The sequence below is a fragment of the Aquarana catesbeiana genome, linkage group LG05 (assembly GCF_042186555.1).
Source record: "Aquarana catesbeiana isolate 2022-GZ linkage group LG05, ASM4218655v1, whole genome shotgun sequence".
Classification (NCBI taxonomy): Eukaryota; Metazoa; Chordata; class Amphibia; order Anura; family Ranidae; genus Aquarana; species Aquarana catesbeiana.
Window position 1 is genome coordinate 628,291,317 of NC_133328.1, and position 14,113 is coordinate 628,305,429.

The window sequence follows — 14,113 nt, forward strand, 5'->3', positions numbered from 1 at the left end:
CAGAACAGGAATGGAGGGGAAATCTTCCAACAGGCACACCAGTTCTAGTGATAACCAGAGATTTCCTATCGCTTCCTGTTGTGGCAAAGACACAGGATGTGAAGGGAAACCTCCAAGATGAAACGCAAGTGGTGAAAAAAAAGAGAGGAAAAAAAAAAGAAGGAGGTTATAATTTATAACCCTCCCTTAAGCCTAGTACATACGGGCCGAATGTCGGACGACATTGGCTGGCTCAATATAAAACGGCCGCCATTTGGCCCTGTGTGTATGGCAGGCGGTTCGGCCGGCTTCTCTCAAGTGAGCATGCTGGGAAAACCAGCAGCAACCCGGCTCTTGATCAGCACTCTCAGTCAATGGCGGAGAGCACTGATCGGAGTGTTCTGGTGGGGGGGGTGGGGCTGTCCCCCTGTCAGAACACAACAGAACAGCAGGTGAGATCGCTGTACTAACATCGGATTGTTAGTACAGCGGCTCTGCTGTCAGTTTTTTTTCATTCAACAAAAACTAGTAGTAGTGTATACTAAGCTTTACTCTATCCAAAAAAAAAAAAAAAAAAAGAATTCTACTTTGATTTTGGTGTTACACATTCTGTGTTTTCCCATCCACATTACCAGGTGAGCGCTGTACATTCATGCAATTACAACTGTGGACCTATGGATACTCCTAGAGGGGTCCTTTGCTCCCTTTATGTTTTCTGCTATTACAGACGGCAGAAAATCTTCAGTTTCTACACAATTTCTGACAACAGACAGCACTGTGGATGTTTTAGGTCATTACAGACTGCAGAAAGTCTATTGTTGTCACAAGAGGTCTGGCTACAGGAAGCACTGTAAGTATTTTTTATAAGAGAATCTATTTTTGTTGTTGCTGGATTTGAAATGCATGTTAAATGCGAATAATTAGATTCCATAAGCAGTTTATGCATACGTTTCATACTAAAATGACTGTGGTGCCCCCTTTAGCGTTACCAATGTGTTAACCATTTAAGCCCCGGACCATTTGGCTGCCCAAAGACCAGAGCACGTTTTTGCGATTTGGCACTGCGTCACTTTAACTGACAATTGCGCGGTCGCGTGTGACGTGGCTCCCAAACAAAATTGACGTTCTTTTTTCCCCACAAATAGAGCTTTCTTTTGGTGGTATTTGATCACCTCTGTGGTTTTTATTTTTTGCGCTATAAACAAAAAAATAGCGACAATTTTGAAAAAAACACAATATTTTTTACTTTTTGCTATAATAAATATCCCCCCCCAAAAAATATACAAAAAACATTTTTTTCATCAGTTTATCCTGATACATATTTTTGGTAAAAAGAAAAATCACAATAAGCGTTTATTGATTGGTTTGCGCAAAAGTTATAGCGTCTACAATATAGGGGATAGTTTTATGGCATTTTTATTAATATATTTTTTTTACTAGTAATGGTGGCGATCAGCGATTTTTATCGTGACTGCGACATTATGGCGGACAGATCGGACACTTTTGGCGCGGATTTGGGACCATTCACATCTATACAGCGATCAGTGCAATTAAAAATGCATTGATTACTGTGTAAATGTGACTGGCAGTGAAGGGGTTAACCACTAGAGGGCAGTGAAGGGGTTAAGTGTGTCCTAGGGAGTCATTCTAACTGTGGGGGGGGGGGCTGTGTGTGACACGACACTGATCACCGCTCCCGATTACAGGGAGCTGTGATCAGTGTCCTGTCACTAGGCAAAACGGGGAAATGCTTGTTCACATCAGCATTTCACCGTTCTTCCTCTCCGTGAGACGATCGCGGGTATCCCCACAGATATAGAGTCCACGGGACCCACGATCACAATCACGGAGGTCGCGGCGCGAGCGCCCGCAAACCGCTTCTTAAAGGGCAACGTACAGGTACGTTAATCTGCCTGTACGTGCCCTTCTGCTGACGTATATCGGCGTGAGCCAGTCGGCAAGCGATTACAGAAAAACGATAATTTAAAAAAAAATTAAAAAATAATGAAGAAACACAGATGACTACAGACAGGAGTTTGTCGCACAACCTTTTAAATGTGTCATAACAAAAGGATGTTTACTGAACTGAAAATATGCTACAAGGTTGCCAGATCTGGTTTTATTGTAGACAAAACACAGTCCCTGTCCTCTAGGGTCATGCGACCCCCGACAACCAATGGCTCAGAAAAAAATACGAGGCGACCCTTCAACGAATTTTTTCTACATCAACTCTTTTTTTTTTTTTTTTTAAACCTAAAGTGTGTGTAAGGGAGAGAAAGATTCACATTTTCCTAAAGCGGTTGTCCACTCTGGATAATAAAAAAAATTCAAAGTCAGCAGCTACAAATCCTGTAGCTGCTGACCTTTTAATAAATAAGGACACTCACCTGTCCAGGGTTCCAGCGCTGTCCTCGCCCAAACCGATTCTTCAATCGGCTTCGGGTACAGGTGCCGGCATCCTAACTGTAGGTAGCCGGCCATACTGCTTTCGGCTCCACAGCTAGCTGCCCACTGCACATGCCACGAGCCGTGCTGCACTATGTGAATGGTCCTGCAGTCTTCTGGGACCTGTGATGTGTCCCGGAAGACTGCGAGGAGGAGGAGGGGAACTTCCACTCAGATCTCCTAGGCGAACCAAGAGAAGTGGGAGCGGGTACCTGTCAGAAACGAAGTACCCGCTTCCCCCTCCCCAACCAAATGATATGCCAAATATGGCAGATCAGGGGTACTTATTGTGAAGGAGGGGGCAGTTTGGGACTTTGAGTGAGGGGTACTTAAAGCAGAACTTTAAACTTGAAATCTGACTTCCAGCCTTCCCATCAGTCTTGCACAGTTGTACCGGCTCACCTCCTGGGCTGAAAAAATTTAAAGCGGTGTTCCGCCCCCAAAAAATAAAATTAAAAGCCAGCAGCTACACATACTGCAGCTGCTGGCTTTTAGTAATCGGACACTTACCTGTCCTGGAGTCCAGTGATGTCGGCACCGCAGCTGATGTTTACATCAGCTGTCGGGTGTTTCCGCCATTGCGGGTAAGGGAATCCGGCAGTGTAGCCTTACGGCTTCACGCCAGGGAACCCTACTGCGCATGCGCGAGGCCCCGCTCCTCTCTCCTACTGGCTCGGCGACAGGGAGAGGAGGAGGGAGCCCCGGGGTCATGTCACGGGCCGCGGCCCGGACCCCCGGAAGTGGGAACAGGATACCTGTCAAAGACAGGTATCCTGTCCCCCCCTTCCCCCCGAAAGGTGCCAATTGTGGCACTGGAGGGAGAGAGGAGACAAATGAGCGGAAGTTCCACTTTTGGGTGGAACTCCGCTTTAATCAGATTTCACTGCACACTGTGAGCTTCTCACAACGTGCATTAAAAGCTGGCCCAGTGAATACGTCACTTGGTATAAAATGAGGTATGTATTTAGCATGTTGATGAAAGGGAGGAAGCAGGAAAGGCATAATAAAACTAAATTAATGCTTCAGTTTTATTTTTGGATATGGATGCTGTATGTATCCCTGCTGAGTAAATTCACCCTCTGTTTGTCCTGGTAACCACTGTTCACTGAGGAATCAATTTTATAGCGGTTACCAGAACAAGCCGACAGTTTAAAGCTTTGCAGATTTCCTCTTACTTCAAGGACACATTTCACAAGCAGCAATCACTTTGGGAGCAGAGAAGGAAGGCATCTTACAGCGCAAACCATTGTCAGCAGGTTTTTACCACGATTAAAAAAAAGAAAAAAAAAAAAAAAACACACCACCCATTAGGGAAAACCCAAGGAACTGTGTGTCTTTAAACACTAGGTAATGGACCATTCCAGGAACAGTTTTTTAAATCCTTACACATGTGGACGACATAGGAACTCTATATACTTAAAGACTGTTTTCATAGAAAGCAGTGCAGGTTTACTACAAACAGGGGCGGACTGACAACTCATGGGGCCCCCGGGCAATAGGAGATTATGGGGCCCCCAGGCAATCAGAGATTATGGGGCCACACAGTATACACACACACAGTATACAATCACACAGTATACAATCACACAGTATACAATCACACAGTATACAATCACACAGTATACACAGACATGTTTCTATTGGCTGAGAAGGTATTGGAGAGGTGGGGCAGCTATAATCTCAGGATTTTTAGACCAAAGGGATGTCGGTAAGGGACATTTCAGAGCCAGATGTAAAAAAAAAAAAAAAAAAAAAAAAAACACAGATTTTTACATACTGTCCCTGGTTTTACTGAAGCTGGCAACCCTGATGGGGCCCCCTAGTGGCCCAGGGCCCTCGGGCAGTGCCCGAGTGGCTCAATGGTCAGTCCGCCCCTGACTACAAATGTTGCAATTAAGTTGCATGACCCTTGATAAAGTCACGTGACATGTGACGCAACGCGTCGGGAGGAGCCAAGTGACGTCATCCGTAGTGCTTTGCATTGCTTTGATTCACACTCGCAGATCAGAGCGAGGAGGAGATTGCGGTGGGCGGCTGACTGCTCTATGCGCTCTAATGTGATACCTATACAGTGAGTGCATCTGGTTTGTGTTGCCATGATGCTTTGGTTGAAAAGTTCACTGCGCAATGAAAGTCTCTTTATATTTGTTTGCATGAACGAAAATTGAATCATTGGGGCCAAAATACCAGTGGATCACCAAAAACGCAGTGAGACATTTTAAGGTGCAATTGGAATGTAGGCTGAACTCTATTCATTAAGGGAGAAAGTCAATCCCAGTGAACGCCAGCTGTTTTTATCCAAAAGACAATATATGGACTTGATGTTTATACTCATTGGGAACTATTATATATATGTTTTATGAGATACCATCAACCGCATATTGGTTTAGTAGTAACATAAGCGATCTCAAATAATTATCACCATCTGTGTATACATGCATTATTTATTTACGGATTAATTTTTATCACTGATTTTTTAGCGTATTTAACGCACTCTCTCACTTTACATATTTATAAGTTGCATGGCTGCCTAGGATATAAAAAGTGCTTAGCGTGGTTTATTTTTTTTTTTATTAAAAAATATAGGATTACCAGAAATCTCTCCTCTTTCTCCAGCCAGCGCTGGTCCTCCTCCATCTCCTGCTGCTGTCGTATTAATCTCTCCTCCATTAGATGAGTCGGAAGAACTTGGCCTAAACATCTCATGTCCATGGGACTGGAATCCTGCAGACAAGGAGGAGAAAACAGATCAGCCTCCATAAAAAAAAAAAAAATGACCGCAGACGCAATCTGGGGATTTTATGAACTAAACAATATAAGATATTCAGGATGTTCCAAAAAACATACTATTTCAAACACGTGTGTGTGTGTGATCAAAGCACACCTATCAAAAAAGAAGACGAAAAGGCTGCCATTGATAAGCTCCTTCTGTAAATGGAAGCTGTCTGGCTGTTGTTTTGACTGCAATGCATCTGGATTACAGACCTGGGACAAGCAAAAGAAAAAAACCGAAAAGCGTTCCCGATCTCTGTATTAGTTTCCCGGGTTATCGACTCAAAGTATGGAAGCTGCTAGATCAGTGCGGGAGCCTGGCTTCTGCCATTTTCAGAAGGCAAGGTTGGCGATGGTGGACACCAGATTTCCCTGATGACAGGTGTACTTTAAAGTGGTTGTAAACCTCAGACATAAAATATGAACAAAGCATATCCCTCTATAATGTGTACTTGTCTCAATCCAGAGCACCAAGTGTCATTTCTGTCTGCTGCTTCCTTCCTCAGCATCAATCACTTCTGACAGGTTTTCTGACAGCGAGAGATTAAAAAAAAAAAAAAAAAAAAAGGTGACGGGGAGGGGCCTCTAGCATACAACCTGTGATTGACAACCTACGCTCTTTCTGTGTGAAGGGGTGTCCTTACCCTCCAAACAGCTCACTGAGCTCTGAAGAGAATAATTTCAGCTCCCCCGCCCCCTGCTTTCTGAAAGCTCAGACAAGCTGCATACGTTTTGCACTTTGAACGGCTGTAGAGAAGAGAAGAATGCAAATAAACAGGTACAACTTAGGAAGGAAGATTCGTTTCATCTCTGTGTATCACCTGAGGCCAGTCACTTCATTGGGTATATACCAGGGTTAACAACCACTTTAAATTGATAACTGACACTGGAGAAAGCCGATCTCTACTGCCTCTAAAGGGCACCACACTGGAGAAAGCTGATCTCTACTGCTAAAGGGCACCGCACTGGAGAAAGCTGATCTCTACTGCTAAAGGGCACCGCACTGGAGAAAGCTGATCTCTACTGCCTCTAAAGGGCACCACACTGGAGAAAGCAGATCTCTATTGCCTCTAAAGGGGCACCACACTGGAGAAAGCAGATCTCTATTGCCTCTAAAGGGGCACCACACTGGAGAAAGCAGATCTCTATTGCCTCTAAAGGGGCACCGCACTGGAGAAAGCAGATCTCTACTGCCTCTAAAGGGCACCACACTGGAAAAAGCTGATCTCTACTGCCTTTAAAGGGCACCGCATTGGAGAAAGCTGATCTCTACTGCCTCTAAAGGGCACCACACTGGAGACAGCTGATTTCCACTGCCTCTAAAGGGCACCACACTGGAGAAAGCTGATCTCCACTGCCTTTAAAGGGCACCGCATTGGAGAAAGCTGATCTCTACTGCCTCTAAAGGGCACCACACTGGAGAAAGTGGATCTCTACTGCCTCTAAAGGGCACCACACTAGAGACAGAAGGGGGAGTCTGCTCTGGGAAAGATGATCCCCACCTCCACTAGAGGGGGCTATTGTGTAGAGACAGGTGAAGGGTTCTTTACTAGGAAAAGCAGACCCTCCCTCCTCTCCACTAGAGGGCATCATGTGAAGAGGGGCTCTGCACTGGAGGAAGGGGATCCCCACTGCCACTATAAGGTACTATGCAGAAACAGGAGGGGAGCTCTGCACTGAGCAAAACTGATCTCCGCTGTGCGGAGAGGGGCTCTACACTGTTCATATCTTTGAAGAACATCTTAAAAGGCGTTCTCTATATCAAAGAAAACAGACTGGGAAGGCTACAGGTCTGCGTTGAGACCAGCACACAGAAACAAATTGGAAAGTTAGTAGTTGTCATCGTTTTTTTTTTTTTTGTCAGTGTTTTGGGACAGAACTAGTTAAAGGATATGCATTCTAAGTGTGCTTATCCTTTCATTTTGAGCTCAGATAAAAATCTTTCTCATTAAGAACCACCCACTGCACATCTAAGTATCTGGCATTCCTGCACCAGGGTGTAGATCTCCACTTGCCTTATTTAACCGTTCTTTGCACAGCTACACATTAGAAGGTACAGGCATCTGTGGAAGCATTTAATTGTGCACCTTTGGGAAGCTGTATTAAAGTCTAAACTTTTACGTGGACAGGCTATTACAAAAAAAAAAAAAAAACAACAAAAAAAACCCAACAGTGGTAGCAATGCGTCCTGGAGCTGAACACAGCGCTCCAGCTCGTTAGTGATCACCTGACATATCAGTGCCCCTCTTTCACCCAAGTATCATTTACAGCTTTCTGGATGGATTTACTCCCAATCCTTGTGGGTGTTATGCAGATCCTGGCATATGCAGGCATGCTCAGGACACCTGAATGTGCAGGTGTATGACAAACACAAGGAGGAGGTTGGCGTGTATCCAGACTCCTCTGGTGCCTTGGGGTAAAATAACAAAATGTGGTTCATCCTTATTTCCCTGAACATTGGTTGGATGGAGGTGTTTGGTGCCATTTGCTAGCATCGCTAAATATTATTCACCCAATATCTATAGTTAAGTTTGCCATGAGTCTGCATGATGTCACTTACCTCCATATTGGCTTGCCACATTTCCTGGGTCCGATGGTTCCAGGAGTCCAGGTGGTCTAGTACAGCAGCTTGGCCAGGGTATATATTGCCGGGCATAGAGGGGATTCCATGGGAGACGGAGTAACCAGTCACCTAGAGTGAAAAATAATTTTCCTTATGATTATCTAACACCAGGAGCATTATTCAGAATACAGCTACCAGATCGTAAAAAAAAAAAAATCTTAACTCTGTCTTTTAAGTCATCCGTCTGCAAAAGGTTTCAGAAATCGGGCTACAAAATCCTCACCCAGTGCTACCGCACTCCTTCTCTACTGCACCGCATTTGCCCTTCCAATCCTGAAACTTGCTGGAGATGTGGTGCCAGAAGGGGAGATACGCTGTATGTGTTTTGGTCATTCCCAGGGGTGGGGGGGGGCTGCTCAGCACATTCTGGAATGGGGTGCACACTTTAAACACAAAAATTAACTGATAACTCCTTCCTTTTATCTATTAACCCACTTTGAGATCCCATTGTCCGCTTACAAAAAAATAAAAATAAAATAAATTGGTGGAGCAGCATGGGGTCGACGCTGCCTTGTCATATACTCCACCTCTTTGGGAGTTGACCAACCCACCTACCGTACTACAATGGATTCTGCAAGTGGAAGGCAATAGGAAAATGAAAAGTCTAGCCAAATTGCAATTTAAAAAAATCTGACAGTGGACCTAAGATTTGGCTTGAGCTCTCCTTTAAAAGCATTACGAATCATAAAGACTTATTAAAGCAAAGAGCAATGAGGTCATCTCAATCACCAATAAACAGTCAATCAGAATTCACCTTGCCAATTAAAGGATAAGTTCACCTTTGGGAACATGTAACATGTTCCCAATGCTATAGCCACTCGCTGTTCCCTCCTCTTCCTGTGACAGCAGTATGGGAAGAAGTTCCCTGTACTAACTGTCACATTTTAAAAACCGCTCCACCCACACGGCCATGTCATTCATTCACAAAGCTGTGTGTGTGAATGAACTACAAGCCCCAACATCCTTTGTCGGCTTGTAGTCCTCAATGAACTACCAGGGAGCTGTGGTAGTTCATTGATTCTTCCTGCCCGTATGGGATGTACAGAACACGGATACACGGACAGATCTGCAGGAGACCTGCATGGCACCAGTGATCTGCTTTACAGGCGCCAAAAAAAAAAAAAAAAAAGAAAAAAATTAATGCACTTTTTTTCCTGCAAAAAAAGTGCATATATTACTATTTTTTTAAAGTGAACTTATACTTTAACATGTTTTGTAACCTTTGGTTTTGAATTTATCACCGAGTACAATATATTCAGGAATATGTAGACTATTCTTCTGATCAGGGCCGCTGACAAGGCAGTACAGCCAGCCCTCTTGTACTGGGCCCAGGTCCCATCAGTTCAAAAGGGGGGGGGGGGGGCACCTGCTGAGGAGGGCCGGCTGTGCGGTCTTATTGCAGACACTGATCCTCTTCTGACTCCTACTGCAGCGCAGCCAGCTTCTCCTCCTCTTTTTCCCTCCAGCTGCACTGCAAAGGGGATTGGTTCTAGCACATGCGCCCCTTCCATCTGCTGTCTGCCCCCCCCCATGTGCCCCTTTCCCCTGTCAGGGGATGTCATTTACTCTCCCCTTCCTTTCCTGAACGAACACAGTGATCGATTGATACTCACTTCTGTGTTCATTCATCATTGAAACATGGTAAACTGTTTACCATGCTTCAGTTTGTGAACGAGCAGGAAGCCTCAGAGCGCTTCCTATTCATTCATCCTTGCAGCTGAGGCTGTAGAGAAAGTGACTGATAAATCCATATCCTCAGTCACTTTCGGCTGGGGGGGGGGGCCCTCTCAGGTAGGCTGTGTGGGGCCCCCCGTGATTTCTAACAGCAGCCCTGGTTCTGATCAGTGAATGGTAAATGTATAGATGTATGGAGTGTTCATATCCTTACCTCTATGATTCATTTCCTATCTTACATGTATATGAATCATTGATGACTTGTGTGTTCTATAAGATTTTTGTAATAAAATATGATTTAAATTTCCCATAAATATTCTTCATTCATTGATTTGACACCCTTATTAGATAATAATTCAAATTTGACAGCCCCGTTATTGAAATACTGCTCTTTCTAAAGAAAATTCAGGATTTGGGAAGTGTTGTCAAAATCCAATACTGGTCAGACTTGTGTTATCTTCCAATGACATGACGACAATGAAGCCTGACTACTTTCCTTTTCCCTTCCTACTTCACCTTTCTATATATATTAATTAGGCTGACTAAACCGTGACATACAGAAGACTAATGGAGGCATACTCTTATCTGTATATAAAATACAATTATCAAAATTACAAGAAGCGTTAGGCAATCTGGGAACTGTATCAAAATGTACTTTCAGGTAGATGGTAGCAGAGTTTTTCATGCAGTAGGTGTATGAACATGACTCTGATGTGATGTTGAAGTGTAATGAGACATCCAGAGGGCCGTCACACAGGGCCACATTGTATATATACATATATATATAACAAAGCTGCACATTCCTGTACTGTGTATGGTATGAAGTTATCCGGATGCCTGCACAGTATTAGTCTGCAGTGTACATGTGTGCCTTCATGTCTGCCAGACACCTCTCCCCTCCATTACACACCTTTCCCACCAAGACACACCTTCCTCAGGTTACATACAGGTCCAGGCCTGCCGTTCTGCAGGCTGAGCTTTATTAAAACACATTCTATTGTGGTGTGAGAACCCGTCCTTCTCTACAGTCGCCCAATTCTTTATAAAGTCCAGGCAGGTTTTGGTCTGGAATCCTGGAATCACACACCTACACCTAAAACTCCCCCCTCTATCCCAGTAGTTAAAAACAAAGAATTACAGATTCTCAAACGTTCAGGTTTTTATTTGGAGGTGTCATTTTAACTTCAATATCTTTGCCCAACATGTTATCGCTTCTAGCATTAAGAACAAAACAGAACAAAGGCACTACTCTGGGTCCGGGTGAGGAAGAGTTTTCAATTGAGAGATGCTTAAAAAAACGCTTAAAGGGGTTGTAAAGGCTCGTGTTTTTTCACCTTAATGCATCCTATGCATTAAGGCTGCTTTCACACTGGGGCGGTGGGGGCGTCGGCGGTAAAACAGCGCTATTTTTAGCGCTGCTTTACCGTCGTTTTTGCGGCGGTATTCGGCCGCTGGCGGTGCGGTTTTAACCCCCGCTGGCGGGCGAAAAAGAATACACCGCTCCGTCACCGCTCCAAAGATGTGGCTTGCAGGAGTTTTTTTCTTCTCCTGCCAGCGCACCGCTTCAGTGTGAAAGCCCTCAAGCTTTCACACTGAACAAACAGTAGAGGCTGTTTTGGGTTGGTTTGCAGGCGGTATTTTTAGCGCAATAACGCCTGCAAACCGCCCCAGTGTGAAAGGGCTCTAAGGTGAAAAAACACCTGGCAGTCACCGATCCCCCCAGCCCCCCCGTTTTACTTATCCGAGCCCCGAATTTCCCTCAGCGTGTCCCCGCCGTCCTTCTCTCCACAGGTTCCCGGCTTAATTGGATAGATTGATAGCAGTCATCAATTGATAGTAGTCATTGGCTCCCACTGCTGTCAATCAAATCCAATGACGCGGGCGCTGGGGGGGGGCGGGGGGGGGGGGGGGGCGTCCGAGTCCCGTATTCGGCCTCTATGGACGCCGAATGCTGGACTCAGGAGCTCGCCCGCAAGGTAGCCCCCTCGGGAGAGCGCTTCTCCTAGGGGGTTATCTGATGCGGGGAGGATCCGCTGAAGGACCCCAGAAGAGGATGTTCGTGGCCACTCTGTGCAAAACGAGCTGCAAAGTGGAGGAAAGTATGATATGTTTGTTATTTAAAAAGAAAAAAAAATTATCCTTTTGTATTACTTTAATTAGGCCTCAATTGAAATGTACAGCTGGTAAGCTGATGGCTGGTCAATGCAGGGGAAGAAAATCCCTGATGCCATAAGGTTTGTGGTCAAGGTATGAATTCCCCCCTTAGAGCCTGCGCCCGTTTTGTTGTGATTAGCTGTGATTGGCCCTGTCTGTACTATCACTGTGACCAATCACAGCTAGCAACACAATTGTATACAATGGATTGCATGAAAGGAAGCCATCTATTGCTTACAACTGTCATGTGATCTGCTTTGATTGGTCACCATTAAGGATGAGCTCCGGCGTGTTCGCATGCTGCACGTGCCGAGCCTGCCAGGAAGTCGGCAATGCGCTGCGCTAATCACAAGCAGTGAGACATTTTCCGATCTGTGCAGCCGCGCATTGGGAAATGTCTCACTGCTTGTGATTAGCGCTGTGCAGTGCCCAGTTCCTGGTGGGCTCGGCACGTGCAGCATGCGAACACGCCGGAGCTCATCCTTAGCCACCATGAGCTACAGTCCCACAGGATCTTACCCTCTGATCGTGACAAGGAGAGGGAGCTGGCAGAACCACATTATACCCCAAGCTCATGGAGACCAGCTCCGATCAGCCTCCCCCTCCCAGACAGGCTATGCTGGATCTGCCTGCATGAAGACTTGCTGAAAATTGCCAACCGGAGGCTGGCTGTGTTCAGCACATCATAGTTTCCACCAACATGCTCTTCTGCCCTGGAGTACTCCAAAGATGACCTGCTCAGTGGCTCTCAGAGAAAGAGCCAAGGCAACATGGATCGGGACCACAACAAGGAGCAGATTTTGGTTGCGGTGCGTGACACCCCAGGCTGGACAGAGTCCTTGGTGGGCAATAGTCTACATCAGACATACATACATCTACATCAGAGAAAGCATGTGGCTGTACAGCAAATGTAGCAATGGGTGGGTATACTGATAAATTACGCCGGAAAGATTATGCTGGTACAGCAGATTAACATTCACTAACAAATTACAGATCACAAGGCTACAGTTATGATAATTCTTTTGCTGTAGTGCTAATGAAATCATAGCTGATGTGACGGCAGAGTACTGGAATAAGCAGCAACAGATTGTCCCCAATTTTAACTGGAAAGTCATATTGTTAAAGACCAATTCCTGCTAACAATTTCTCATTCGTATCAGATTGGGTGGGGAGGGGGGTCAATAAAGCCTTGGCCTAGATTTATTTCCTTCTGTGTTTGGTTAAAATTTTTACCTAGCTCCCCCTTTGTAGTTAAGGTGGTCACAGACACCGGCAGGGGTTCGAACCTGTCCCAAATTTTTCTAAAACTAACAGATTTGCCTGAAATACTCATTTTAGGAAAGTCTAAAAAAAAAATCTTATCTCCCCCCACCCTTCCCCAAATAATGTCTGCAGCCACAAAAAAAAAAAAAAAAATCCTAATCTGCAAACCCCAAAAGGTACCTAAACCATAGTCATGTGGCATTCCAGGTCCTGAATCTTTTCTCTTTAGAGTGGAGGGGGTCTTTCTTTGGGTGTCGCTGCCTGTGTGACGTGGACACTTCCTATTGGCTGTACGATGGTGGGGTCCTCTCGGGATCCAGAACACTAACATATCATGAAGAGGGGACCAGTCACGCAGGGCACAAACTTCTCTCCTCTTTTCTGCAGAGTGGAGGGGGTCTTTCTTTGGGTGTTGCTGCCTGTGTGACGTGGACACTTCCTATTGGCTGTACGATGGTGGGGTCCTCTCAGTATCCAGAACACTAACATGTCATGAAGAGGGGACCAGTCAGCGCAGGGCACAAACTTCAGTGTTAGATCACCGGTCTCCACAACCGGAAAAGGTGCCCCGGCAAGGGAGAGGGGTGACGGACTTCAGCAAGTTAAATTAGCAGTGTCATTTTCTTTTAAAGCTGTGGAAAGGATCAGTGGGGGGGGGGGGGGGTTATTTGCCCAAGAAAAGGTATTAAATGATGAAAAAGAAAAATGTGTGACCTCTCAGCAACCAACCATATGCTACAGAGGTCACTGAAAGATGATTGCTGCTTTATGTTACTGCCCTCAGCCTTAGTGCAAAACCAGCTAACATATACAGTATTTGCAGACACTAGCCTATACGTAGGTCGATGCAAGCCATAGAGAGGTACATACAGGCTTTCAGCTGCAGAGCTGGAGGAAGTGTTAATGGACTACAAGTGTGGTGATCAACACACTAGTGTTGCACTGAGAATCACAAGTCCATCTGCCCCAGTGGCAGAAAGGACTTGTAGTCCATTTATTCACAGATTTCTGTGAATCAATGACGTGGCTGTATGAGAAGCTGCGGGAAAGAAGAACCGGGAGGGGGATTGGTTCTTTGCAACACGTTACATGTAACATGTTGATAAGGTGGAGTCAGTGGCGTAGCGTGGGTTGTCAGCACCCGGGGCAAGGCAAGTAATTTGCACCCCCTAACCTGCGGACTATCTGTCTCGCGTGTGTATC

General features: G+C 45.4%; 1 protein-coding gene across 1 annotated transcript in view; it reads right to left on the bottom strand.

The window, feature by feature from the left end:
* Positions 1-14,113, bottom strand: part of PTK2 (protein tyrosine kinase 2) — a gene marked incomplete in the record, with an annotated part of 322,618 nt that overhangs the window by 42,495 nt on the left and 266,010 nt on the right. The window contains 2 exon segments of the mRNA XM_073632301.1: positions 5,017-5,148; positions 7,757-7,888. Of these exon segments, the coding sequence (XP_073488402.1) occupies positions 5,017-5,148; positions 7,757-7,888 (264 nt within the window).